This window comes from Neurospora tetraspora, assembly GCF_033439725.1.
Source record: "Neurospora tetraspora strain CBS 560.94 chromosome Unknown B0H65scaffold_4, whole genome shotgun sequence".
Classification (NCBI taxonomy): domain Eukaryota; kingdom Fungi; phylum Ascomycota; class Sordariomycetes; order Sordariales; family Sordariaceae; genus Neurospora; species Neurospora tetraspora.
This window is the reverse complement of record NW_026944386.1, coordinates 4499178-4523653: the sequence shown is the minus strand read 5'-3', so window position 1 is coordinate 4523653 and position 24476 is coordinate 4499178. Positions and strand designations below refer to the sequence as shown.

General features: G+C 51.7%; 7 protein-coding genes across 7 annotated transcripts; 4 read left to right on the top strand and 3 right to left on the bottom strand.

Moving 5' to 3' along the window:
* Positions 1–84: 84 nt before the first annotated feature.
* Positions 85–802, top strand: B0H65DRAFT_549353 (uncharacterized protein; the record flags this gene model as incomplete). The annotated part of the gene is made up of 2 exons (XM_062829656.1): positions 85–332; positions 391–802. 2 exons carry the CDS (start codon positions 85–87, stop codon positions 800–802), a joined length of 660 nt encoding a protein of 219 aa, XP_062682288.1.
* Positions 803–971: 169 nt separating this feature from the next.
* Positions 972–2081, top strand: B0H65DRAFT_589247 (uncharacterized protein). Its single transcript, XM_062831025.1, has 2 exons — positions 972–1264; positions 1344–2081. Exons 1-2 carry the CDS (start codon positions 1089–1091, stop codon positions 2029–2031), a joined length of 864 nt encoding a protein of 287 aa, XP_062682287.1. The 5' UTR covers positions 972–1088; the 3' UTR covers positions 2032–2081.
* Positions 2075–5119, bottom strand: B0H65DRAFT_589246 (uncharacterized protein; the record flags this gene model as incomplete). Its single annotated transcript, XM_062831024.1, has 2 exons — positions 2075–2563; positions 4517–5119. 2 exons carry the CDS (start codon positions 5117–5119, stop codon positions 2348–2350), a joined length of 819 nt encoding a protein of 272 aa, XP_062682286.1. The 3' UTR covers positions 2075–2347.
* A 738-nt stretch (positions 5120–5857) lies between these two features.
* B0H65DRAFT_443001 (uncharacterized protein) lies at positions 5858–6916 on the top strand (the record flags this gene model as incomplete). The annotated part of the gene is made up of 3 exons (XM_062825607.1): positions 5858–5920; positions 5974–6271; positions 6456–6916. 3 exons carry the CDS (start codon positions 5858–5860, stop codon positions 6914–6916), a joined length of 822 nt encoding a protein of 273 aa, XP_062682285.1.
* A 1142-nt stretch (positions 6917–8058) lies between these two features.
* Positions 8059–8436, top strand: B0H65DRAFT_549350 (uncharacterized protein; the record flags this gene model as incomplete). Its single annotated transcript, XM_062829655.1, has 1 exon — positions 8059–8436. One exon carries the CDS (start codon positions 8059–8061, stop codon positions 8434–8436), a length of 378 nt encoding a protein of 125 aa, XP_062682284.1.
* Positions 8437–9498: 1062 nt separating this feature from the next.
* B0H65DRAFT_427449 (uncharacterized protein) lies at positions 9499–12656 on the bottom strand (the record flags this gene model as incomplete). The annotated part of the gene is made up of 5 exons (XM_062824689.1): positions 9499–11137; positions 11205–11840; positions 11891–12068; positions 12247–12418; positions 12594–12656. The coding sequence occupies 5 exons, from the start codon at positions 12654–12656 to the stop codon at positions 9499–9501; spliced, it is 2688 nt and encodes an 895-aa protein (XP_062682283.1).
* Positions 12657–17636: 4980 nt separating this feature from the next.
* On the bottom strand, positions 17637–19911 carry B0H65DRAFT_525761 (glucosidase II beta subunit-like protein-domain-containing protein; the record flags this gene model as incomplete). The annotated part of the gene is made up of 2 exons (XM_062828841.1): positions 19402–19911; positions 17637–19328 (listed from the first exon to the last, which is right to left on the bottom strand). Exons 1-2 carry the CDS (start codon positions 19507–19509, stop codon positions 17637–17639), a joined length of 1800 nt encoding a protein of 599 aa, XP_062682282.1. The 5' UTR covers positions 19510–19911.
* Between the last annotated feature and the right edge of the window lie 4565 nt (positions 19912–24476).

The window sequence follows — 24476 nt, the reverse complement described above, 5'->3', positions numbered from 1 at the left end:
GTGGTCACTTGGCGACGACTCAGGGCAACGACCCTTTTTCTCGTACCTATATTCCAGCATCACTGACCATCGAGGACCTTCCTCATGAGGGTTCTCTGGCTGCTCTACACATCGGCTGCGCACTGCCTCGAGCTTCTCGACGCCACCTTGTGGCCGGCTTGGAAGGCCGCAGTCATGTGTCCGGACCAGCACATCTTCGGTACTATCATCATCATTGTCGACGCCGTCACAGGCACACCTCCACAACATAATGTGGACGCGCCCTGTCATCTCTCCTACAATTCACCCATCCAAGAAATCATAAACATATACGATGAACTTGCTCTCCGCATGTCCGTACTCGCCGCTGCCGACCTCCCAGACAATAGCCCTGGCCACATAAAAACACAGGTGGTGGGGTTTACAGGCAAAAAAAGTTGTTTGGAACGTGGCACGCATTCCATTTCTTGTTCTTGCCGCTCTGGTGGGCCTTATTGGCCAGGTTGGCCTTGTGGTGGTATGCTGGGGGTGGTGGGAGCTGGGGCGTACAGTCTCAATGAGCCCTCTCGAACTGGCAAACGCATTCATCCCACGGGCACCAGGCCCAACGACGGTCGAGCAGCCAGATCCGCTGGCCCAAGGCTTCTCCAGCGCCCTAGCCAAATGCAACACCAATGCCACTGCCGCCCAGCTCGAGAAACATTTCTGCCGGATGGATGAGGAAGGGGAGATGAACTACGGCTTCATGCCGGCGGCAACCACCATCGGTTTTGACGAGGCCGGGCGCACAGAAGAGGTGCGCGAGGGTGAGATGCTTCGCTAATGGTTGGGGTGTGGGATAACCATGTTGATCGCGTAGTCATGTAGCCACATCTGTCCGCCATTTTGGCTGACGGACTGTGGCTGACGAATTCAACCGTCGTTACATTCCGTTTTCTCTTACAAATCGACCCTGTTTCCATGTTGCTTCATACCTTGCAATTTCCCATTCCCATATGTAGTCATCTGATCATACTTTCGACAAAACACCATATCTTCTGGACTAAACAGGTTATCAGCTTTACATGAGGTCATATAAAGGGGACGTAACACTACCGTAAAGGGATAGCATGGACACGGGCAGCGGTTATTCGATAATCGTTGAAACCATCCACAAGCCCGAGTATGGATGTACCGGCAAGTACATCTTCAGTCAGTGCTCCCTCGGGCCATCTATTGCAAGCTATCGCTTGCATATCAAGGGCAACACGACCTATTACAAAAGAGACAAGACTCTCCAAGAAGCGTATGTGACGAACATTCTTGTCGATTCAGCCCGCGCATCGTGGGTTCTGGAAGAAGAAAAAGGCTAACATACTTCGCAGCGTGTACAACCCATCCCCTAATGTCCACTACTCCCCTTATTACGAGAATTGCCCCGCACTAGTCTATATGCCTGTCCACCAGGGAATTCTACCCCAAGTAGGATTTCACGATCAGCGGTTTAAACCGTTTAGAAGGGTTGGCCAAGACCTTTTCGACACGTATTTCGGCGCGGTACGGGATCTCTCCAAGTGGCATATGGGCGAGGACGACGGCGGCTCTGGAAAAAGGAGTCACCTTGCACCAGCGTACGGCGAACACCAAGCTCCCAATCACCATCGGCCGAACCCCTGCAATGTTCGGTTCCAGTCGCCCACGATGGATATACTGGAGATGTACCGTGAACTGGCCCTCCGGGTCCCGGTCATCACAGCGACCAACGGGAACGAAACCCGTCGGGTCTCCTATTATGGAGAGACTGTCCAGAATATCCAAGAGATCAGGCACATGGCCCTCTTCACTCTCGCTGCAGTCGTCGGTTTCTTTGGGCCGTTGTGTATTCTGGTCATCGAGTGGCGCTTCCACAAGCTCGGAAGAGATTTCACCATGAGCCCGCTTGAGCTCGCAAATGCATTTTTGCATCACACCCGAAGCACCGACGGTTACGAACTCACTGAGCGGAGCCTATTGACTGTCATGGCTAAATGCAACAGCCATCCTTCCCAGCTCGTCAAATTTGCCCGTGAATAGGACCAAGGGAGAAGCGGAAAGCCCCTTCGATTTGGTGAGCTCACAGCTACGGGTGTTTGGGGAATTGAAGACGCAGTCCTCCCTTTTATGATGGGTCCGACAGCAACAACACCGATGTCATCAATCCCCACGTCGATGAATTCTCCTACGGCCATCACACCGGATTCACAGCAGGGTCCGGAAACGGCAAGACGGACCGGGGAGCTGTCCATATGGGCCTATTTCGCGGTGTACGCAGGGGTTCTATTACTTGGTTTGGTTCAGTACTACGGTGCGGCAGACTACATTTGGGACCATGTTATCGGCAAACAATGGCCTATCGATGGTTTTGGGCCTCAACTTGGAAGGGTCCGAGCTTGTGAAGAAATTGGAGGATGGTGATGTTGAGGATGATGGTGATGTGGAGAAGTATGGTGATGTGGAGGAGGGTCGTGGTGTAGAGGAGGGTGGTAGTGTGGAGGAGGTTGAGGATGCGGATTTGAGGATGACGAAAGTCCGGTTTAGAGGTAGGGTGACCTCGGTGGTCTAGTATCTGTCGGATTCTTGTGTTATCTTCATGTTTTGGGTCTTTCTTTTCATCCCATCTGGGCTGTCATCGCATATAAGAACCCCTTCCCATCCACCCACCTGTACTTTGGAGCCTTATTAAGGCAATCATTTTTAACTTAACTTTTATACGTTACACACATATATTTCTAGACTTTGGGGCAAGGAGGTTTCTTACTCATTACATTATTTTTTTCCTTTTATATTAGTTCGTTGTTAATGAGAATCATTGGTCGGTTCTTCTTATGACCGAAGAAGCTATCTCCCGAATCATATCTCCATCTCTCGCTTTGTAAATGAGGTGCTGGAACCCCTGGTTTCCTGTATCAAATGAAACGCACAAAAGTCAAAAAATGATTGCCTTGATAAGGCTATACAACCCCCCAATAACACTTCCCACTCTGCCGAGTTTCTCGCCATGCTATCTTCAAGCATTCGTCCCATTTTTCACGTCACTCTCTTGCTGCTACCCCGATGACTCGGGTTCTTTCACCTTTATCTCGGAAGCCCAACAACCGTCTGATCCCTTTCTATATACTAGGAGCTTCTGCTCATCATATAGTGTGGATTAGAAGTGTGAAGGTGTTTTACAGCGATCTGCGCTTGAGGGCTTGTTTTGGTCGTGAAGAGTGATTATTGGGATTACAAAGCGAGTACCTGAATTCGTCGCTTGGCGAAGGAGAAGTTGAGAGGGGGCGAGACACGTTTATAAATTAGAATCAAATGCTTCAAGCCTTCAAACCTTCCCTATACTTCTGTTTCGCTAGGTATCTTCGTCGATGCCAAAGGCGTGACACTACTGTAAATATATCAAACTAGAAACTAAAAAAGTGTTTATGGCTAATGATTATGCATTTCAAAGCACCATTAAGGCATTCAGGACGAGGTGGGATAGGTCTCACTCCCAGTACCAAACTAACAAACAAATCAGTATTGGACTGCACCTCTACCTAGCTCTACTCCTTCACCACCTTCTTCAACTTCCCACTCCTCCTCCCCTCCCACGCCGCAATCAAATCCATCAACTCCGGACTGAAAAAATCATAGACCTTCTCTCCAAAGATCTCCCTCAGTCTGCCTCTCACTTGCTTGATCCTCTCCCCCTTTCCCTTTCCCTGTTCCTGTCCCCCCTCCCCTTCCGCTTCCCCTGGTTAAGGTACCGACTTCCAGGTTGTATTTACGAGCAGGCCGAGTGGCCGAGGACAAAGTCAAAAAGTTACCTAGGTAGTCATGAATTAAAATCGAAGGAACATCACGACAATCACGAACGAACAAAATTGGAAGAACTACCTATTTTATCAATCACTTGGCTACAGGACAAACTACTACTTGTTTCTAATCTTGAAGCTAGTTCTTTCTGCTTGCTTGAAAAGGGTAGGTAGGTAATCACCTATGGTTTTCCCTTGGTGAATGACAAAAGCCCAAACATGCGCACATATCCTTTCAGCATATATATCCCCATCTTTCCTTCCGTACCCTGCCCCAATCCGTCACATATGCGGCTCTCTGCCCTATTGCCAGGTATCTTTGGGTTTGTGCGGGCGAGTGGAAGGGCGGTGGCGACAAAGTCAGGGACCTGTCTACCTAGGCTTCTCAAGCTGCTCGCAAAATGTTTCGGATGGCGAGGAACATGATATCTGTTTGTCCCAAATCAGACCCGTTAGTTCCATTCTCATCGAGAAATATGCATGGTTGCATGCCCGGTTTTGCGTAAAGTAAGATATCGTGCAAGGTAAGATGCGACTAGGAGGACACGAAGACGTACCGCGAAGGTGTAATCCCACCCACAATCCAAGACAACCTAACATTGTGGGCAAGACACACATTGTGCCCCTGGGTTTAGAAGCGCTGGGTTTAGAAGCGCCGGGCCTAGAAGCGCCAGAAAGCCGTTGACAATTGCAGTTGCTACCCCCAAGCAGGGGCAGACAGCCCCCCCTACACCAGCATTCGTAGTCGAAGACTGAGGTGTCCCGTCGATTCCGGACATTGCCTTCGCAGTATAAGCCAAGTAAGCTGCGGTAATTTCGGAGAGGCTGTACTTGGACAAGTCAAGTTGGGCAGTAGGGAGGTCGGTAGGGGCATCGCCGGTAAGGGCATCGCCGGTAGGGGCATCGCCGGTAGGGGCATCGCCGGTAGGGGCATCGCCGGTAGGGGCATCGCCGGTAGGGGCATCGCCGGTAGGGGCAGCGCCGGCAAGGGCATCGCCGGTAGGGGGGGCAGCGCCGGTAAGGGCATCGCCGGTAGGGGGGGCAGCGCCGGTAGGGCAATCGCCGGTAAGGACATCGCCGGTAGGGGCATCGCCGGTAGGGGGGGCAGCGCCGGTAAGGGCATCGCCGGTAGGGGCATCGCCGGTAGGGGGGGCAGCGCCGGTAAGGGCATCGCCGGTAGGGGGGGCAGCGCCGGTAAGGGCATCGCCGGTAGGGGGGGCAGCGCCGGTAAGGATAGCGTCGGTAGTGGCAGCGCCGGTAGGGGCAGCGCCGGTAAGGGCAGCGCCGGTAAGGGCAACGCCGGTAAGGGCAGCAACGGTAGGAAGAAACCTCATAGTAGCAACTTCGAAGATGATGGGAGATGATGTGAAAGACTGAGTGGTGAGTTTGGTGGTTGAAGTTGGAGGGTCCCTGCTATTTAACAAGATGGAGAAGGTGATGATAAGAAAGAGAAAGATGTGTTGGATTTCACAGTAGACCTCGCCCTTATATATACGACAATCAACTATACGCTGCCCTGGTTCTGGGTACTTAGTCAACACAGACTTCCGAGTAACCGACGAAGTATCAGGGCCATACTAACAGAGATACCGTAGAAACTCGAGAAAGTCGTCAAAAGCTATCCCTCTTTAAGCGCCGGACATATGGCAGAAATCTGTCATAAGCATGCCCCGTAAGCACGCATATGCCAGCATATGTGCTCGTCCAGGGCAGTTAGTGAAAACTCAAGGACATTGCCCACCGCATTACCGCAAATACTCGGGCCGTTGATTTTCAGCTAACAGGGCCCAACTGATAGAATCTATGTATTAAGTGCCTTAGGGTTTGGGTTTTGGAAGAGATTCGAGCAGTCTGCAATGCTAGAGGTGCCTCAAGTGTACTGATTATGTCTGATTTCCCTGGAAGCTGAAAATTAACGGCCCGAGTCTTTGCGGTAACTTAAATACATTCAAGTGCACAGGGCCTGGCCTTGTCCTGCCAGCTACCTGTACACATCTGCCATATGCCCAACGCTTCAAGAGGGATAGCTTTTGGCGACTTTCGCGAGTTTCTACGGTAGGGACCTCAACACCATGCCAAGCATCACGACATTACTGGCTTACTGCGCTCTGTGCGTTCGTTATGCCAGTAAACCGGTATATCGTACTGCTGTACTGCGCTTACTGTTGCATTACTGTGCAGGGTACAGCTGCGGACCCTGCACGGTAAGGCAGGCTTCCCCATACTGCACTACCGCGGATCTGAACTGGACCTTGGGGAATGCAGGTTGCTGCCCTCTGCTTTGAATGCACTGTTCTCGCTTCTGGTGATTTTGGGAAAATATGTAGAAGCAGCAGCAGTGCCGCAGGAGCCTCGGTGTAATCGTTGTTACGAGCACTCCAGCCGGCACCGGGAAAGAACCATCGAGCCTTCATCGAAGACGGCAACTCCTGAACGCACACAACCTGAAGTTGGGAACATGAAATGGAAAGAACCACACTACCGTAGTAACTCGGGAAATTGGCAATAGAGCTATCCCTCTTCGAGCGCCTGGCAGGGCAGAACGCGGCGCTCCGTAAGCACGCATACACCAGCAGATGTGTCTGTCCCGTTAGTGAAAACTCGAGGACAATGCCTATTACTCTAACTTGCGTGCGTTTCAATGTACAGGCTCTGGCTTGCCCTGTATAGATTTCTGCCCTGCCCGGCGCTTAAAGAGGGATAGCTCTATTGCCAATTTCCCGAGTTACTACGGTAGTCTGTGTCCTGGCGCCCATTTACCGACACTCCTTCCCAAACCTCTAGGTTTCCATGCTTCGGTTTCGATTTTTCTACAGCATCAACCACCAACCCTCTCTGACACCTCCTTTCCTCCTTACCCTGGTCAACCCTTTTTCGGCCAGATTGTTATGTCCCTCCCGCCTGCCAATTGTCCTTTCCTGGACTCGCGTTCAAATTGCGAACAACAATGTCCAATCGTGCCCACCCCGTCTGCTCGCCCCGTGACGACACCCTCACAATTCGCTCCTTCCCGTCCCGTCTACCTTCGGCAAAGTCCCATGACCGAAGTTGGTGGAGCCGTTCAAGTCTTTCCTGCTTCTTCTGCTGCCTTCCCGAATGCCTCGCGCCGTAATGGACCCACAATCTTTTGAAGTCTGTTTTAGGATGGAAAGAACTATACCAGTCGTGAAGGCGTCTGCAAGTGTGACCGCTCAAGTCATTCAAGAAATGGGGCCGGATTTTGCCGCCTAATTTCTTGGACGTCTTGCTCTCTCCTTTTCCATCCAACAACGCATCTTGTACATCACCAACGGTGCTACGTCCAATGTATATGACCAAATGGAAATTCGTTTATCAGATTTGTCCTCCGGGATGAAACGTTTTGTCTGCTTGAGAATATTCGCAGCATTACATCCCGTTCCCATTCTTGGAACGATCACCAAAGCTATTCGGCGCGGAAAGTCCCTTTGGACAGCCTGGCGTAAGTTATTGTGCCCCTTACTTTATTCCGTGTACCCGAGTTCCTGTTGCCTGTTGGTGCATTGCTGATATTTCGATGTCCTAGTGTCCATTCTTTTCGTTATCGCAATCCCCGCAAACGCGTGGCTATGGGCCCATTCTCTATATCAGGACGACGTTGTCCTTGGCCGCAATGGAACGGCAAACATCCATATCACTCCGAATATTATCCCTCCTCCGTTCGCTTCCGTGTTTGCCATAAACCATCCGATCATGACAGCCTATCGGGGGTATCTGACGAGCACAGCCGTTCAATTTCCCGTGAAGATTTGTGATAAATGCTCCGTGGATACTCTCGTAAGTACCTCTAACGATCTAGAATGGCAGTTTCTTGCAGGAAAAAATTAGACAACTAACATTGCCGTAGGGGTTCGGATGGTCTGAGATTTGCTCGGTTTCAACTAGTCGCCAATACAATTTCGAAGCCGTACTCCCAGCCGAGGGCACCCAAACCCTCTTTTCGACTGACATCAGGGACGAGCCGGGGCCAAGCGGTCATTTATTGACCGTAAATACGACATACAAACTTTCTGCCTCTCAACCGGCATTTACTTACTCCCGTCCTGGATGACAAGCGCTTGCAGCTTCTTACGAAGTTAGGCCAAAGCCTCTATGGTACGAAATTTGGCGCCGTGTATGGCCGACATTGGTGGCACTATGACGATGACCAGTTTGGTACAGGCTATCAGAGCCATATTCGCAGCCTCATAAGTCAACAAGTCTAATTCCCAATGGGACAGTGAGCACCCGTGCAAGATTGGGATTCAAATCGCCCATGGACGACATTCTTTGGATGTACCGGCAGTTAGCCCTGAGAGTTTCGGTAATCGCAGCGATCCATACCAACGAGACCAAATGCGTACCGTATTTCAGCGAAAGGATCGAAGGCCAGTGGTTGGGGGATAACGAGCGGGCGCAGTTGTGTTACACTATGGCCCTAGTCACTGGTATTGCCGGGATCGTGGCTGTTATTGTCCTGCATTGGGGCTGCTGGAAGCTTGATAGGGTCTATTCGATGAGCCCACTTGAGCTGCTGAATGCCTTGGCCCATCGCGCCCAAAGCCCCCAAAGTCCTTTCCACGTTTTGGCAAAGGCCGAGGACAATGTTTCGGCCTTCACGGTTGAAGAAGTTCGCGGACGAGTGGGACGCTGAACACGATGAGGATAAGCTCTTGGCCTATAGAAAGGGACCAGACGGTTGTTGGGGTTGGGAGGTAAAGGTGGTGGAGGAGTATGAGTTGGAGGAGCAGCTGTAATGGTACGGCTTGCTAGTATCTGTCGGATTCTTGTGTTATCTTCATGTTTTGGGTCTTGCTTTTCATCCAATACCGCATCTTGTCCGTCATGAACGGTGCTATGTCTCATCTATATAACCAAATGGAAGTATGTTTACCAGATTTGTCCTCCGGATAACATGTTTTATCGGGATAAGAAGGAAGAAGCCTTGGATGTTTTTAGCATTACAAATGATGATGATGATAAGAAGAAAAGCAAGATCTGGAAGCCAGGGCCTGGCTCAGCTTAAGTACTGGGCTGGCGACAAAGGTTATAAGAAGAGAGAACTCAGGTTCATCTGAAACTTGCTAACTCTATGGTTGATCGAATGATCTTTCGGTCAAAAAAGTGTAATTTAATCGTGGTGGGTTTTGATGGGAAACAATCTAGTAATTGTATAATGGTACAGGTATGATACAAGTTTGTATATCTCAGATCTCCTCCTCTATCTGCTGTCCTCCTCTATCAGATTTTTTGACGTGTGCTTTCAGAATCTCGTCTTCTATGCCCCAAGGTCGTTCCTCCGCTCTATCCAGTATTTCCGATCTAGAGCTGTAACAGAGACCCGTCTCTATCCGACCCGAAAAAACAGCACTGTAAGAGATACCGTATCGTCCACCATATCGTACACTCCCCTATTGTACAGTCTTTGCAACCGTAACCTTACAACCACCTTGTACACGGTCCTGCTTCTGGTAATGATACACCCGACTCCTTCTCTCATTCCTTTTTCAAACAAAGCAAAAAAGCAAAACGCCCGCGCGCGCACCTAACGAATGAGTGTTGTTACAAAGATCCTTCCATCTGTGATAAAAGCAAATGTCCTTCCGTCTCCCAACATGTATCCATTCACCCACGACACGCCGTAGAGTTTTGGTAAAACGCAAAGAAACAAAGCAAATGAGATCTAACAACTTTTCAACTGCCACCGCCGTCATTGTCAATTTCCTGCTTGGGAGCTATCAGGCCCGGAAGACCCCGGCGTGCCTGGTCCTCCTTGGACCATAGCCATCAACCCCTTCAGCTGCCCCATGCCCATCGTGCGACTCCTCGCTCTCGTAAGGCCCCCAGGGTCAATGGGACTCCAGCCAGGGACGTTGTACAGGGACGTAGGTGATCCGCCGAATTGACCGGGCAGCGGACTGGGCAGGTGTGGTGCGTTGGGACGAAGGGGTTGGCGGGCAAATTGCAATCCCCCGGGCGCGTTGGAACCTGCACCAAGCCTCGGATCGATGTTGAACCCTTGGCCTTGATGAGATGGTTGATCTCCCATGACGACATCTTCCATCCCCTGACCTTGTCCGCCTCCGGGCCCGGGTCCGCTGGGACGTGCGAGTCCAGCTCCGCTACCGGTAGCCGACCCTGCAAGCGGTGCTTGACCATGAGCATGTGCGGAAGCAGCACTCCATATTCCAGGCTGCTGCTGCTGCAATTGTTGCTGCTGGTGCATCATCGAACTCGCATTGTGTCCCTGCGCCGCGCCTATCCCAGACGCTTGACCTAGGCCTAGCCCTTGGCCCGGCCCCAGTCCCGGTATTTGCCCGGCCAGACCTGGCTGCGTTTGTGCCATACCAAAGGCACCGGCACCAGCACCGCCACCGGTGTCTGGATGCAACCCTGGGCTTGACCTGATCCGCATACCCCCCGGTCTCGTCGTCGCCCACATGTAAAGGGGCTCAGCGAATTGCTTCCTGCTAGTCGGCGTCGCGCTGAGTGCCCTCATGAAAACATCGAGCAGATCGACATCATCTTCCTCCTCGTAGTCCATGGTCTGTTCGGCTGGGGAGTTGGTTGCTGACCTGGCAGCCTGCTTGCCCTTTCCAGAGCATGCGCTGTGTTTTCGACCGAAATTGGGTAAGGAAAGAAATTGCCCCTCCAAAGAGGCTTTATCGTACGAATCCAGCACATTCATACACCAAGCGCCAATCTCAAAGATCTTTTCAAAGATGCCTATCCCGTTGACCTCCAGCGCTGCCATACCATTCGCCTCCAAGCCGATTTGCAGGAGAGACCGCAAGACCAACGCAGTTTGCCTAGCGATCGTCAAGGGAAATGCGAAATGCATACTCTCATTCTCCGCAGCCCATGACAGGTACCCCTGCCGCAAAGAGGAGAGCCAGATAATCAGTCTGAGCCACTGCTGGGTTACCAACAGCTCGGCGGTTTGAGATGGTGTTGGTTCTGCCACTGGAGCTACAGGATCGGTAGGCGAAGACGAAATTGATGAGGATGAGAGCGAGAGATCGGAGAAGCCGCAGGCTTGGGTGACCGGAATCTGTACGGAGGATACGGCGATGGTGGGAGAGGGAGGAAGAAGTGGATGTGGGATGGACAAACCGCCTGAACTGCCAGCTGGTCGAGCAAGTTGGTTCTGCAGAGCGAGGTAGGTATTGACGTCGACGGTGGGGTGGGAGCCATAGGTCCAGGCTTCGATGATGGAGTCACGAAGGGGAATGTAGATGCCGAGAAGTTGGAGAAAACCGGTGTGGATGCCGCGGGATTCGTAAGCGTGAAGGGTCATGGGAAGTTTGGGTGTCCGGCGCAACATGAGGGGCTTGTTGCGGAGGATTGCAAATGAACTGATTTTTGTTAGTATCTGTTTCTCTGGAGAGCTATGAAAGAGGACAATGGAGATTGGAGGCTTACCGTTCCATAACATACAACAACCAAAACACCCTCTGCCGACATAGCGCCTCCTCTGGACTCAAACCCGCGTAAGTCGACTCATCCTCCAAGCCCAGCTCCTGCGCAAAGGTCAGGGCCTCGCGCAGGTAAACCCAAGCCTTGGTGCTCTGGTTAGTCTCGAAGAAAGAAGAAGCCAGAAACATGGACGAGACGACCGTGTTCAACGAAATGTTCTCATATAAGTCATATTGCTTCCTAACATCTAAGCAATCGTTGAGGAGGAAACGGCCTGCCTGGTCCCAAAATTCGGGACTGTCTTCAGCCCCGAGGCTGTGGCCAGACATGCGAAAACAGGTGAGAGCCGAAAGGGAATACAAGAGGTTCTTTTCGGGGAGATCGCAGGTTCGCGGGTCCATTCGTTGGATTTCCGGCATGTACAGGACGGGCATGACGGGATACAGGTGTTGATAGAAGAGTTCTACACATTTGGGAATAAGGTAGAGAAATGCGCCTCGTGAGGGGAAGATGTGTTCGTTGGCAAAGAGCCCGGTTGTTTCGGGGGCTATGCTCACGTCGGAGGCCCAGGTGGTAGAGACGGAAGCGTTTTGCGGGAAGATGTCGGTATTGTTTGACCGGGCTCCGTCGCTTACCTCCGGACTGGGTTTGGTCAGCCCTGCGTTTTGACACTGAGGACAGGGGGCACTCACTCTCCAGAACTGCTTGGACACTGTTCTTCCTTCTTGCCAGCCTCGCGTTCTCTGAGTCTGTTGATAAGACGGCCACGGCCAGGTCTAGGCCCTCTCTTACGCGGCACATGGTTTCTGGTGCATTGGAGTTTTGCGTCTATGCATGGTTGACAAGGCGACTGGTAATCGCATCTGATTCCTGTATCCAAGCCAAGCAAGGTTAGCCTTTTGTGCTTATTTTCCGAATCTGACAATCAGGGTCCTGTTGCTGACAGGGGTCGACACATCACATCGACACCGACAGAATGGGCCATCGATTATCACGCCATGTGCTCAGGGTAGGTGGAAGCGGATCTGGAAATGTGGACAAGACTCACTTCTTAGTCGACACTTGTCGCAAACCTTGGGAGGCTGGACGGGTCTATTCGAAGACCCAGCAGTGGTGGCATTGGAACTGGAGGAAGGGCCAGGGCTCTGTCTGGTGCTTGTGCCTGGTTCAGTCTTTAGGCGGACTATCCGTGCCTCGGGGCTGGAGCTTCCTCTTTGGTCCTCTTGATGCGACAGATCCATAGGCTGTGGTGGTTGTATCGTGGTGTGGTATTTGGTTTGTATGGACACTGAATGTCGATGTGATGATAGGATGAATAGGTGTGTTCTGGACAACTGAGAGGTGTTCTTCGGCGAGATGGCGTGCATTGATAACTGCGCCGAAAAGACAACTGACGCAACCCAAGATTGCCAAGTTGCCTCGACATCTTCCATGTGCTCCCATCCACACGGACATCATGTTGTTGACTCTACCCAGTGAGGTGCCAGTGACATGCTCTCCACCCAGTCCACCTTTGCTTTACCCCGGAAGAGCGGAACGAACGGGCGGGATGCCATTCCCAGGGCAGACCAAAGCCACTAACCTAATTCAGCATGGCAAAGAGCAATTGCAGGGCTGAAGAGGGAGCGGCAGGAGATCCGTCGTTGGCCAGAGGTTTGATGTCCATCCCTCGCCCTACTATTGGTGTTCATCATCGTTTGTAAGCGGAAGTGGGAGTGGAGGGTAACTGGGCAGGTACCGTCGATGTCCGTCATCCACCTTTTGGCGCAAGTTGCCGAAGACTGACAGAGACAACAGCTCGAGAGACGCGCGGACCAATCGAGACTACCCGGCCCGGGTATGGCAGCCGATGTTGTGATGTGTGGACTCTAGGACTCCCGTCATTTCGGAAAGGGAACATGATGGAAAGTGAAGAGTGGATGATGGAATCACGTAAAGAGCAAGGGGGTAGTGATGACCTGGTCTGGTGAGTGGAAGAATGAAGGAATCTCGAGAAGTGTCAGAGAGAGAAAGAGGAAAGAGGAAACATCACAAGACTGGAAACGAGACACGAACCGAAACAATGGAAAGTGACAGAAAGAGCAGAGGATGGACCCTTCCCACATTGTCCCGTCGTCGCATTCAGTCGCAGTCAGTCGCAGGAAGGTGCAGACCTTGTCTCATTTCCAATTGACCAACCAGCACCCAGAATCAGTCGATATGACGGATGCCCAGACTCGCAAACGAGCACAAACCCTTGCAAACGACTGCACGCGCGGCGGGAAAGAGCGGGAGACATTTTCAGGGGAAAGTGACATGAGCGAGGTGCGATAGCTTTGGGCAAGTTCCTGGCCGATCAAGCAGGGAAAAACTGTAATTACCCTGTACGGAACCCACTGAAATGGCACTCTAGTGGAGGAGGGCGGGCCCCTAACCCTTGTCGTCAAAATAAGGTTTTGTGGACTTGTCAAGTAGTTCTAGGCCTGATGCCCGCTGACGACAGCTGTCTCGGTGGTCTTTTGCCAGTGTCATAAATATTGACATCTCCATCTCCTGCTGATCATCGCTTTTTTACAAACGATCCAATCGGAAGCGGCCCGCCCGTCTTACAGCCTCGTGTCATGGTGGTACCTGTCTGCAATCTGGACACCGTCTTTCTGCTCTTCACCATCATTTCCCCTTTGCCATGACGCAACATGACATTATAACGAGAGTCTGCCTCTCTGACTTCTTCCCTTTCCCACCGCACTTTTGTCTTTTGTCTCTCTTTGAATCCCACGTTTGCCAAGATTTTGACTTCGCTATACGTCAGCGAGAGACCCTGGATCTTGTCCTCACTGAACCCTATATGCGTCATTGCCAGACTCATAAGAAAAGAGATGGGATTCAGACTTCGACCAGAAGGGAGGGTTAATGTCGCATTGCCGGTATTTCCGAGGCACGGTTCCACTATTTCCACACGACAATGACATACCCCCTCCGTTACCAGTTACTCGTCACTGACAAGTGATCCCAATACCGGCATATCGACTACTACTACCAGTACCACCAGTACCACCATGGTGATGATTGACGGACAGGAACCGGAAAATTTCTACTACGCTTCCATCTCATGGCCGACCAACCGACAGGGCACCGACGCGGAACCAACAACTACGCTACTCATGCAAGATCTCTTGTTCATCTTGTTCATCATCTGTCCAGGTTCCTGCTCTTTGAGAGTACCAGAAGACATGAACCGTCAATCTCATTTTCCACTCTTCTTCCCTCTACCAAAAAGCTCCGACTGCTACTTACCGGAAACATGCCCTCGGCCAGACAATCCCTCTTACCAAGAAGCGCTTCAGGCAAAGACTGTCAGGCCCAATCTCTGATCCCAGAGAAGATCTCCTTCGTATATCCTGTATTACACATTCTACCAAGGAACAACCGAGTAGCCAAGGTGAACATCTCATGCAGGCAGCCCTGCCCAGAGGTTAAACACAGGTGTTGTAAGCATGGTTCTTGGATGTCAAGATGGATGGGTGGTGTCGTCGATCACTTCTGCCCTTCACCCCAATCCGGTAATGTACACTTTGTTCGGCACAAACTGTCCAAGCTGCAGTTGCATGATATTCCGGATGTTGGTCGAGCCGTTGAAGCTATTGAACGTTATGAAAGCCACCAACGGTCCATCAATAATGTTGTGCTTCACGACCGGAGGTGTCTCCGATTCACTTACACCTCTTACCTATCTCACTTTCGCCTTTTCTGGCTCACCTGACTTCACCTGACTTCACCTTACCTCACCTTACCTCACCTTACCTCACCTTACCTCACCTGGAAAGTTCCACGCGAGAAATCGCGAGAAGTGTCTCGCCACAGTGGGGAAACGGCCTACCCTTCCTACTTCTCGGTGTCTCACCTGTATCCCGGGATCTACGGTGGGCATAATCCGGGGGGCCGGGAAGCATGTGGGTGAACTTGGTCACTAGCAAGGCTAGCTACTTACTCGCGAGTTCTTCGGTGTCCATGTCTCAGCTAGGCCTAGCGGGTCCGGAACCTGCTTCCTTGATATCACGTCCCAATGTCTCGGTATCACTATCCCACATGGCGACCAAAGTGACCCCCGTAACCTGCCCAAACGGGGACCTTGGGCACCAGAACGGCGGGTGAGTGTGGGTTAGCTTTGCTTCCTACCTGGGGTGAAATCTCTCACCTAGGTCTAGCTTTACTATTCCAGCGGGTCCCGGAATCATCTTCCACGATAACGCGAGCACGCGGTTCCAAGGTCTCGGTATCACACAACAGGGTGGAGGGACAGATGAAGTCTGGGTCGACCTGTTCGTCGGCCCGGTTGGGAATGGGTCTTCTCAAGGGTGGCATATCCCAGGTGGGCACGCGAAGCTAGGAATTCCGGAATACTTCCGCGGTCCCATGAGTCGGTATGATACCGTGATACCATGATACCGTGAGGGTGGTTCCCAGATCTCGGGGTGCCGATGGTATGCGAACTGGGCCCTCTGGTATCGAGTTACCATGATGCTATGCGGAATTGATCCGCCGTGTGACAGGCATATCAGATCTGCGAGTAATAAGTGGAAGGTAGGCATGAACCACAACCATTACATCCTTCATCCTCACACCTTTTGAGCGACGTTGTTAGAGAAGACCAAGTAGACATGGCTTACCGACATCATGAAACCACATGGAAGTCCATGTCTTAGTGAGATCCTATTTACCGCGAAGAAGGTGTTTCTGAAACACACGAAGTAGTACCCAGGACATCAGCATCACTGATGACATGAGCATGATGAGATGTAAAATTCGCCAAGTTCAGCGTGGTGAGTTTGAAGTCATTTCGAGACAAATCGGGGAGACATGGGAGAGGTGGTGAGACAGGCGCACGCGTTTCAGGGCAAAAAGCAAAGAAAGACCTCAGAGATGCGAACAAGGGCACAAGCCGGAAAAATGTGAAAAGTGAGAGAAAGATAAGGCGTGATGAACATGATGGCAGAGAACAAGTCGTTACATCACCAATTCCTTCGTGGCATCACTTGCCGGGCCACCATTGCCATCTCCCCATCTCCCCCTAGATCCAACTGACTGTTCGTTCAATCTGTGTACTTCTAGCTTGTATGTATCCCCGCCTTCACCTCGCCCTTTCTTCGCCCTTTCCTCGCTCTCACCTGCGAGCTTCGCGAACTTTGGCGAACTTCACACCGGAGCTCCCTCCGTTACTGCCTAGGCAAAGTGGACATGTGAGTAGGTAAGGTACCTCTAGTGACTAGAAGTAGGCGAGGTTTCGTAAACCTCGCTTGAAGGAAGAAAAGACAAGACGTTATCCCGGCAGGAAAAAAAAATTAAGAAAGGAAAAAGACCATTTCTCCATCTCTCCGCTTTATCAATCTCCCCACGCTGTCTTTACCGTTTAGGTATCTACACTTTCCCTCTGACTCGGGACTTTTCTCCACCACCGGACTAGAGATGGTAATGATGGAGGTGGAAATGGAGATGATGATAACGGCCAAGCTGGAAGGCAAAAATGTACATGTAAGCCTCGCCTGAGAAAAAAAAGAAAAAGGCCTTGTCCTCAAAAAGAGAACACATACAGGTAGCATCACTACTCTCCATCACCCTATCCACTTAAACTACTTTGTCGTTTATCTACCTCTTCTTTCCCTCTGACTCCAGTCGGGACTTGTCTCCACCACCGGACTGGAAATGGAGATGAGGACGATAACGGCCAAGCTGGAAGGCAAGATGTAAGTCTCGCTTATCTACCTTTTCAAGAAAGAACAAGGAACAAGCCAGCAGCATCAAAAAGCAAGACAGCAAAAGAAGCAAAGAGGCAAAAAAGGGCGGGAAAAAAAAGGGAAGAAGAGCTGAATCCCATTCTGCAACGCTTCATGAGTGGATATGAAATAGCCACGGACCTAGAATATGTTGCGAAGAAGCGAGATCTTCGGTATCTTGCCATCAGAGCTTTGATTCATCTCCAGACGTATCTCGGATTCCAGGGTACATCGTAGGAAAGAGGTTTGGCGAGCCAAGTGGAGTGTAGGGCGGGAGACTCCGCTTGGGGCAATGGAAACGTTCGTGAGATCTCGCGAACCTGGACAGCAACGGCGCAAATGCAAGCGAGAATTGCGGATGTAGGAACTGGGAAGGGGGAGCATAGGGGCGGGGTGGGTGGTGACATGCTAGAGTATAGTCGAGGTTCTTTCGAGAAAATTGTCGAAGGGGCAACACAACCGACACGGACAGAGATACATCAGCCAAGCAGGCATGGGCATTTCCATTTAGTCGCGGCGATATCGTCCGAAACAAAATTACTATAATCTATAATGAGGCAGTTGTCCTTCCAGGCTGATGATGGCAAACGCTGTTTTTCGAATCCGCCCTTCCAAGTAATACTTTGGCCCTTCATACTCAGTCCCCTCCTATAGGATACACCACTCCTCGTCCTCTTCGATATAATCAGAGTTCATCCCTATAATACTCTTCCTTACTCCCTTCCTCTTTACTCCCCTCCTCGTTCCCACTCCCGCTTCCCTCTCCATTATTCCCCTCCTCGTTCCCACTCCCGCTTCCCTCTCCATTATTCCCCTCCTCCTTCCTCCTCTTCTGACCCTCCCCAGCCTCAGTTTGCTCTTCTCCCTCCTCAGATCTTTCCTCCCCATACCAAAAAGCCCTCTCCGTTCCCTCCTCCGGAACCCCGTCCTCCTCATCCCCCGCAACATCCGCATAGAACTCCCACACAATCTCCCCCCCTCCCTCCCTCTCATCATTCAAATCCCTATCAGGATCCAACCCCGCCGCTCTGATCTCCTCCCTGATAGCCTCCAGAGTCTGCTGATCCAGCCCCAGCTTATCGATATCTCTTTCCGAAATCCTCATCTTCTTCATTTCTTTCTGGCCACCCTGCCCCTTGCCTGCTGCTGCTGCTCCTCCCTTGCCAGCCCCTGCGTGGTTGTTATCGCCATAATGACCAAAAACGTCCGCTTTGAAAGCCGCTTTGGTTAAGGCTTCGAGGAGGTTTCCTTGCTGTTCTTCCTGTCGTTGTTGTTGAAGATGACGTGGCAGAGGAAGGACGTGTGTTGAGGGCAGGATGCGGCGCGCGCCGATGGGGATGCCGGCTACTGTTAGGCCTTGGTAGGACATCTTTTCGGTTGACCCGGATCCTGACCCCTGCTTTTGGTCCTGGGCTGTGGCGGCTGCTGCTGCTGATGAGTCGATCATGTTTTTCCTCCGTTGGTTGAACGACAAGGCTTCCTCGTCGGAGCTGATGACCTGGCGACAAGTAATCGGGTGCGCCTTGGTTTCCTTGGGCGGGAGGAACGCAACGTCGGCGCAGAGTCGTGGGGTGTGGATGACCATTAGATAGGCGCAGGTGGTGACTTCCTTGATCCAACCGATTCTGTCGCCTGAGAGGGCCGGGTTGCAGTGGTACTGAATCTCGATGGTGCGTGGACGGCCCGTAAGATCGCAAATGGTGCCCCCGTCTAGTCGCTGGACGAGGTAGCGCTGGTTGTCTTTGGCTTGGAGCTCGGTGTTTGGAGGCGGGGAGAGCTGTTTCTGTTCGGTATTGGGGACTTCGATTTGCTTCCCCTTTTGGGACTGGGAGGATGGCGACAAGGATGTTCCGAGAATGTACTCCTGGCTGTTTTTGTCGCGTAAAGGGGGACCGCCTTTCGGGTTAGGAACGGCGTGGTATTGCACGATCGACTTGCCGTAGCAGTATTGGTAGCTCCACCAACCGCTAATGAAGTGAAGGCATTCGTTTTCCAGGCCGCGCATGAGTTCCCATCCTTTGTTGTATGCGCGGGTTACCTCGCGGGCTTCTTCGGCTTTGGCGAGCTCGGTTGCGGTCTTGTTAAGAGCTGGCGGCGGGGCGATGATAGGGATCGAGCAAAGGTAGCGCATAGGCGGGTGGGCGATGAGCTCGTATGTCTCTCTAAGCTGCGAGGTGCCATCTGTGGTATCGTCGCCATTGTCGGAGTCGGCGTTTGCGGTCGCGGATTCGCGGATCTCGCTGGTCAGATCGGTCTGTGTCGAGCCATCTTTCGCGCCGTCGCTCGCGGGGGTCGGTTTGGGTGCCTTGTTGGCTGCTTCGAGGAGGGCAAAGGCGTCGGCCTCGGAGATGTAGCTGTCGGAAAAGATTACTTCAAACTGGGCAGATGGTGATTGACGTCAGCATCATTTATTTGAAGGAGGCTGGTTCACACGCAAAGCCAAGACGCACCTGGGGATGTGCCAGCAGATCTTGGTGGATGCTGAAGCTGCTGGGCTGTCGAGCACTGCCAAACGGCAGCGAGCTCAGAGCTAGGAGAGCTAGACTTGGACGGCGCATGATGCCGCTGGTGATGAATGTGCCCTCACATGTACAATTAGTTGAGAGAAGATGTCAGGAATTCGGACATCCGAATCCTTAGGATGTTTGGGCTAGGTGGTTGCCGTTGCAAGATTGAAGGAAGCTTCCCGCCGCCGTCGCATCGTCGGTCGCTCCCAAACGCCAATGCCGCCAGCTCGCGTCTTTGATAAGGTGTCCTTATCGTTGCTGCCGAATCATCTCGCCTGCCGCCATTATGTCATGTTATGGGGCCTGTTAGTGTTAGTGGGGAGGGATTGACTAACAGCCCTACACGTTGAAGTGGCTGCGGGGTGTTAGGGCAGCATCAATTCGCAACAACGTAACATGACCACCGCAGCTTCTCACCTATGCTCTTCCTTCCCATGTCAACTTGCGAATAACTTCATCCTATTGTTGATCACGATCGAGACCATCAGCTTCCTCCAAAAAACCCCTTCCGAGCAGGACCTTCCCCAAACCCCGCCGGATCCCGGCACCAAATACCAATGCCCATAACGACCGGGGAGCCCGTTCAGCCCGATTCCCCCCATCTCACCGGTCGTCCAGTCCATGGCTCGTCTCGTCCCGACCTCAGCTGAACCATCCGCGATCTCGATCCGCACCTTCGCTAATATGTCTCGGGACGGAAGAGGCCCTCGCTTTTCCCCACATTTTTTAGAAATGCCCCAGGTCCGACGACATTTCTGTGACTCCGAGGTATCTTCAACCCCTATCCATGTCTACCCATCTAGGAGGTATCGAGATCGTTGACTTCCCCCCCGCCCGGTTCGAGGTAGGTGTTCGGGCATCCTCCATGACTAACTGTCCACACCACACGTTCGTTACAAGAAGCAAAAAAAAAACACCAAGCCACATCACCCCATAGTTCTCCCATGTCTCAGTTCACAGCTGTGTTTTGGCTTCACGAAACTCTTCGTTACGGAATGATTTCTCAGTCAAGGTGATGATGTTGATGTTGATGTCGATAATCATCCCACCAACATCTCCCACCTCCCTCCATCTCTCCTCTCATGATTGGTCAAGAATGTGATCCAATGCAATCCTTTAAACCCTACTGTCGCTATCCGAGACATCTCGCGCAAGTCACATCTGGAACATCTTGCTTTTTCAACAAGCTTCCAAATCGCAAGGTGATAACGGGTGGCCGCATTGCTTTGCAGTGAACATCATTAACCCCAGGAAAATCATCACCAGTGATGGTGGTGGGCGGGAGCTCACTAATGGTCAGATGCTTTTGATGTCAGCTCAATCTGGATGTGCAAGATCCGGTGCTAAACAACAGGGAACTGAATCTGGGGGCAGATAGACGGAATAAACAGTATCAAAGCTTCTTGCCTCGCCCGCTTCCATTGTTAGCCAACGGAAAGAGGTAGCCATATGGGAAGCACGATGATGTTAAACCTCGATCTTGTGCGACCGGTTGTCAACTTGAACATCTTCAATATTCAACCAATATACTGCTTTTCAAGGTTGCAGTTCTGGACAGAAAGCTTTCCATGCTCGATTTCACTGTCTTTGACTGCTCTCAGTCATAACGCACGATGATGTCTCCCATAAATATTGTACAACAACGTCCCTGAGTTCCTTTTCGTGTGCGAATTTCCCATTCTCTGGTTATGCCGTTTACGTTCTGAGCCTTTTGCGGGATATGTTACCTACGCCTGCGTCTAAACCGTGCTTTGATCCTAAACAGGTGATTGTTCACAAAGAGGACAAAGTCGATGCATGATGATGTTAATGTCAACGATTTATAACACTCTTTCACATGGAAGGTGTAACCTTCTGCTATTTTCCTTTCTTGTACTATCTATACTTCGTGGTCATCGACGTTTTATGCCATCTATTTGATTCATGATGATCTTGATTTGGTGGCATCAAAATCGAAACAAATTCCATCTGCAACCCCCAACTTGACCACCATTTCGGTTTTCCAAATTCTACCTAGGTAGAGGTAGCAAGGGTTCAAGCTCGTCATTATCATGAGAAATCAAGTCCTAAAGTGGTAGCACAGCATACTAAAACACCCGCATTTACGCACTATCTCTCATAAGACCTCCCATCTACGTCTACAAGTCCTGAAGATCACTCATGTAGTGGAACTACCTTCACCTGACAGACAGCAACTTCACGGTTAACTTGCTTTCCTTTTACCAATTGCGAGACCGCGGCATGCTATTCTGTGGGTAATGGCCTGATATTACCCCCTTCGCCATATCAAAAGCGGCAGAGCCGTTGAGACGGGCCATTGACAAGTAACGGGCGGCAGCAAGAATGGCAGCAGCGACGACGACGGCAGACCCCGTTCGAATAACTTCACGACATTGGTTAGCATAGTGAGCTTCCCGCTCCGCTTTCTACTCAACGCGGGGACAGAACTGAACTGCCTTGCAGCGTCGCACTCCGAGTCCGCACCCGTACGTACTCCGGACGCAGTGCCGGTTTGGTGATCTCTTTGGCTAATATCACTCTGGCCCTTTTATTCTCGACCCCTAGCGGATCCTAGTGCTCGCTGACCATGCCGTCTTCCTCTGCCGTCGCCATATTGAACCTCGCCGTCAGTTGGTCAAAATCCACTTCAATATGTTCTAGGCCCGAGATTTCGCATCTCATGAAGTTCCGTTCCCGTTCAAACCGAAGGCAAGCTTCCCACAGCTTCCCTCCAACGACAAGCCGGATGATTATCAGCAGCGAATCGTTAAGTGATGCTAGTATTTAGTGCGGTAGCTAAACTGGACCACTCAGCGAGTGAAGAAGCTGTTTTGGTGGTTTATTGGCTGAGTAGTTTGGAATTTTGACCATTCAGTTTGAACGACGATAATGAGCAATACTGCGTAGATACACAGTGGGTAGAGGTAGGATTCTGGGGTTTGAGGTCCTGGAGGTGTGACCGTGTGAGAGGCATCGCGTGCCTAGAAAGGAACGAATGAACTAAATCGACACTTGCACAGAGTGATCTCTGGGCGATGCTAAGATTGGATAGCAAAGCGTCTCAACATCTCCGGGGGAGTCAGATTCAGGAGTTTGACCCCATATTGTAGGTAACCACCAGGAGAGCCCGGGCACAAATGCTAATTTGACATCTTTGATTGCATGTGGGGGGTTGATGTTTCGTTTCGCTCAGCTCAACCCCGCCGGTCCCCCGGTCGCGGGCGTGGGTGTCACCACGGAGCTCCCTCCGTATTGGGCCCCCGTATGCCAAGACGCAACCAAGCCGAGCCCAGTCTGTGGGGCCGATTTCACGAGATTGGTCATAGCGGTAAAACCGGTAAGGTACGACGGGATGTGCGGATGCGGATGGCGGAAAGCGGGCACAGGCACACACAGGCAGGGTTTCCAACGAACAACGGGTCCGGGATTTACGGGTCCGATGGGTCCTGATGGATCCCCGAACTCGTGGAGCCTGGGAGGTGGAGTGGAGCCCGGAACCGGAGGGGAGTTCTCGCTTGCGTCTTGGACGACATCCACTGTTTGTTTGGTTCTTTTACCTGGAAGGGGGAATGCCTCTCGTGAGTAAAGACAGAGGCAACATTTTTGAGGGAACCGGAATGACGGCATGAGGAAATTGAAGGAGATGCGGTAACAGAGTTTCGATATCCTGCCAATGGGTGAAGACAACTCGCTTCCTCGGTGAACATTTCGGTGCATAGACTTATGCTTCCTCTCTCCTTAACCAGTCATCTCTTTTTGATTAAAAAAAACACCAACCTCACTGCCTCGATGCCTCGATGCCTCATAGTATCCTCAGGAAAGCAGGCAAATGTGCCCGTGCCCCTTGCGAAGTCTAAGCGAAGCCATTGCCCAAACAGTTCGACCCTACATACGGAGCCCTGGAAGCCTCAGAGGAACGTTCCATCAATCGATTCCAATGGCCCTGCTTCCCCAGTTCCCCTTGCTTCTTGCAGCTCGGCAGTCTAAAGCAAGGGGAACGAGGCAGGAGAGGTTCGAGAAGGGCGAATGAAGTGCAGAATGGTGGAGGAGGCCATCTAACATCTGAGATTCTGACCAGCAATGAATGGGCACCGCTGGCGTGCCTGGCGCCCAGGGTCCAAAGATGGTCAACGGGGAAGATGGAGCATCTGATGCGAGTAATCAGGGGAAAGTGTCATGTCGAGCAGATAGTAGAAGCACAGCATAGCATAGCATGCCTGGCTGGGCAAGAGATGTGAGGTGAGGCTATCCGTTGCCAGCATGGCCATCGGATGGCAGGTTCGAGATGTGCCCTGCAGGGGAGGTGACGACAGAGGACTGACTCGACTGGCTCGTTTGACTGAATGACGCACAGGCCACTTGACGTGTAAGTCGTCGGTCGTCGTTGAATGCCGGCAAGTGAAATTTGACCTTTGACGTATGTACGTACAATATCAAATACGGGGTGAGAGGGTGGGCAGCTTGGAGCCCAAGCTTCCTCTTTCCGAGGATACCGCGCGGAACCAGAAACAAGAGACGAGACCGAGGAGGTGTGTGTGAGTTGTCAAAGTTGTCTCGTAGATAATGAGTTCTTTGTCAGCAGAAATCCAAGCATTTTTGAATTACCCGAGAAGATCTCAAAAAGGAGATGATGACTGAGAAAGCTGTCAAGCTGTAAGGGCGTTACTCGTCTGGGCTAGAAACGCCTCACAGACCCATTGCGTAGCACGGGGTCAGACTGGGCGCTTCTAGCCCTGACGAGTAGCAAGATTGACAGGAACATAACCATTAACCGCAGAGACTCGAGACCCACGCCGTCCGGGAAATGACGGTGCCTTGGAGATGATGTCATCCAGTGGAAGAGGTCCGCCTCACTTTTGGGCGGATCAAGGCCCAATCAAGCGCAGTGTGATGGGGCTCCAAGCCCAGTGGGATTCGCTGGCAGCAAGGCAACAAGGGGAGACAAATACCCTTGTACAGTGTAATCAGCAATGACACCACTGCCCACTCTCTTGATGCTCTCTTTCACAGCAGCAAAT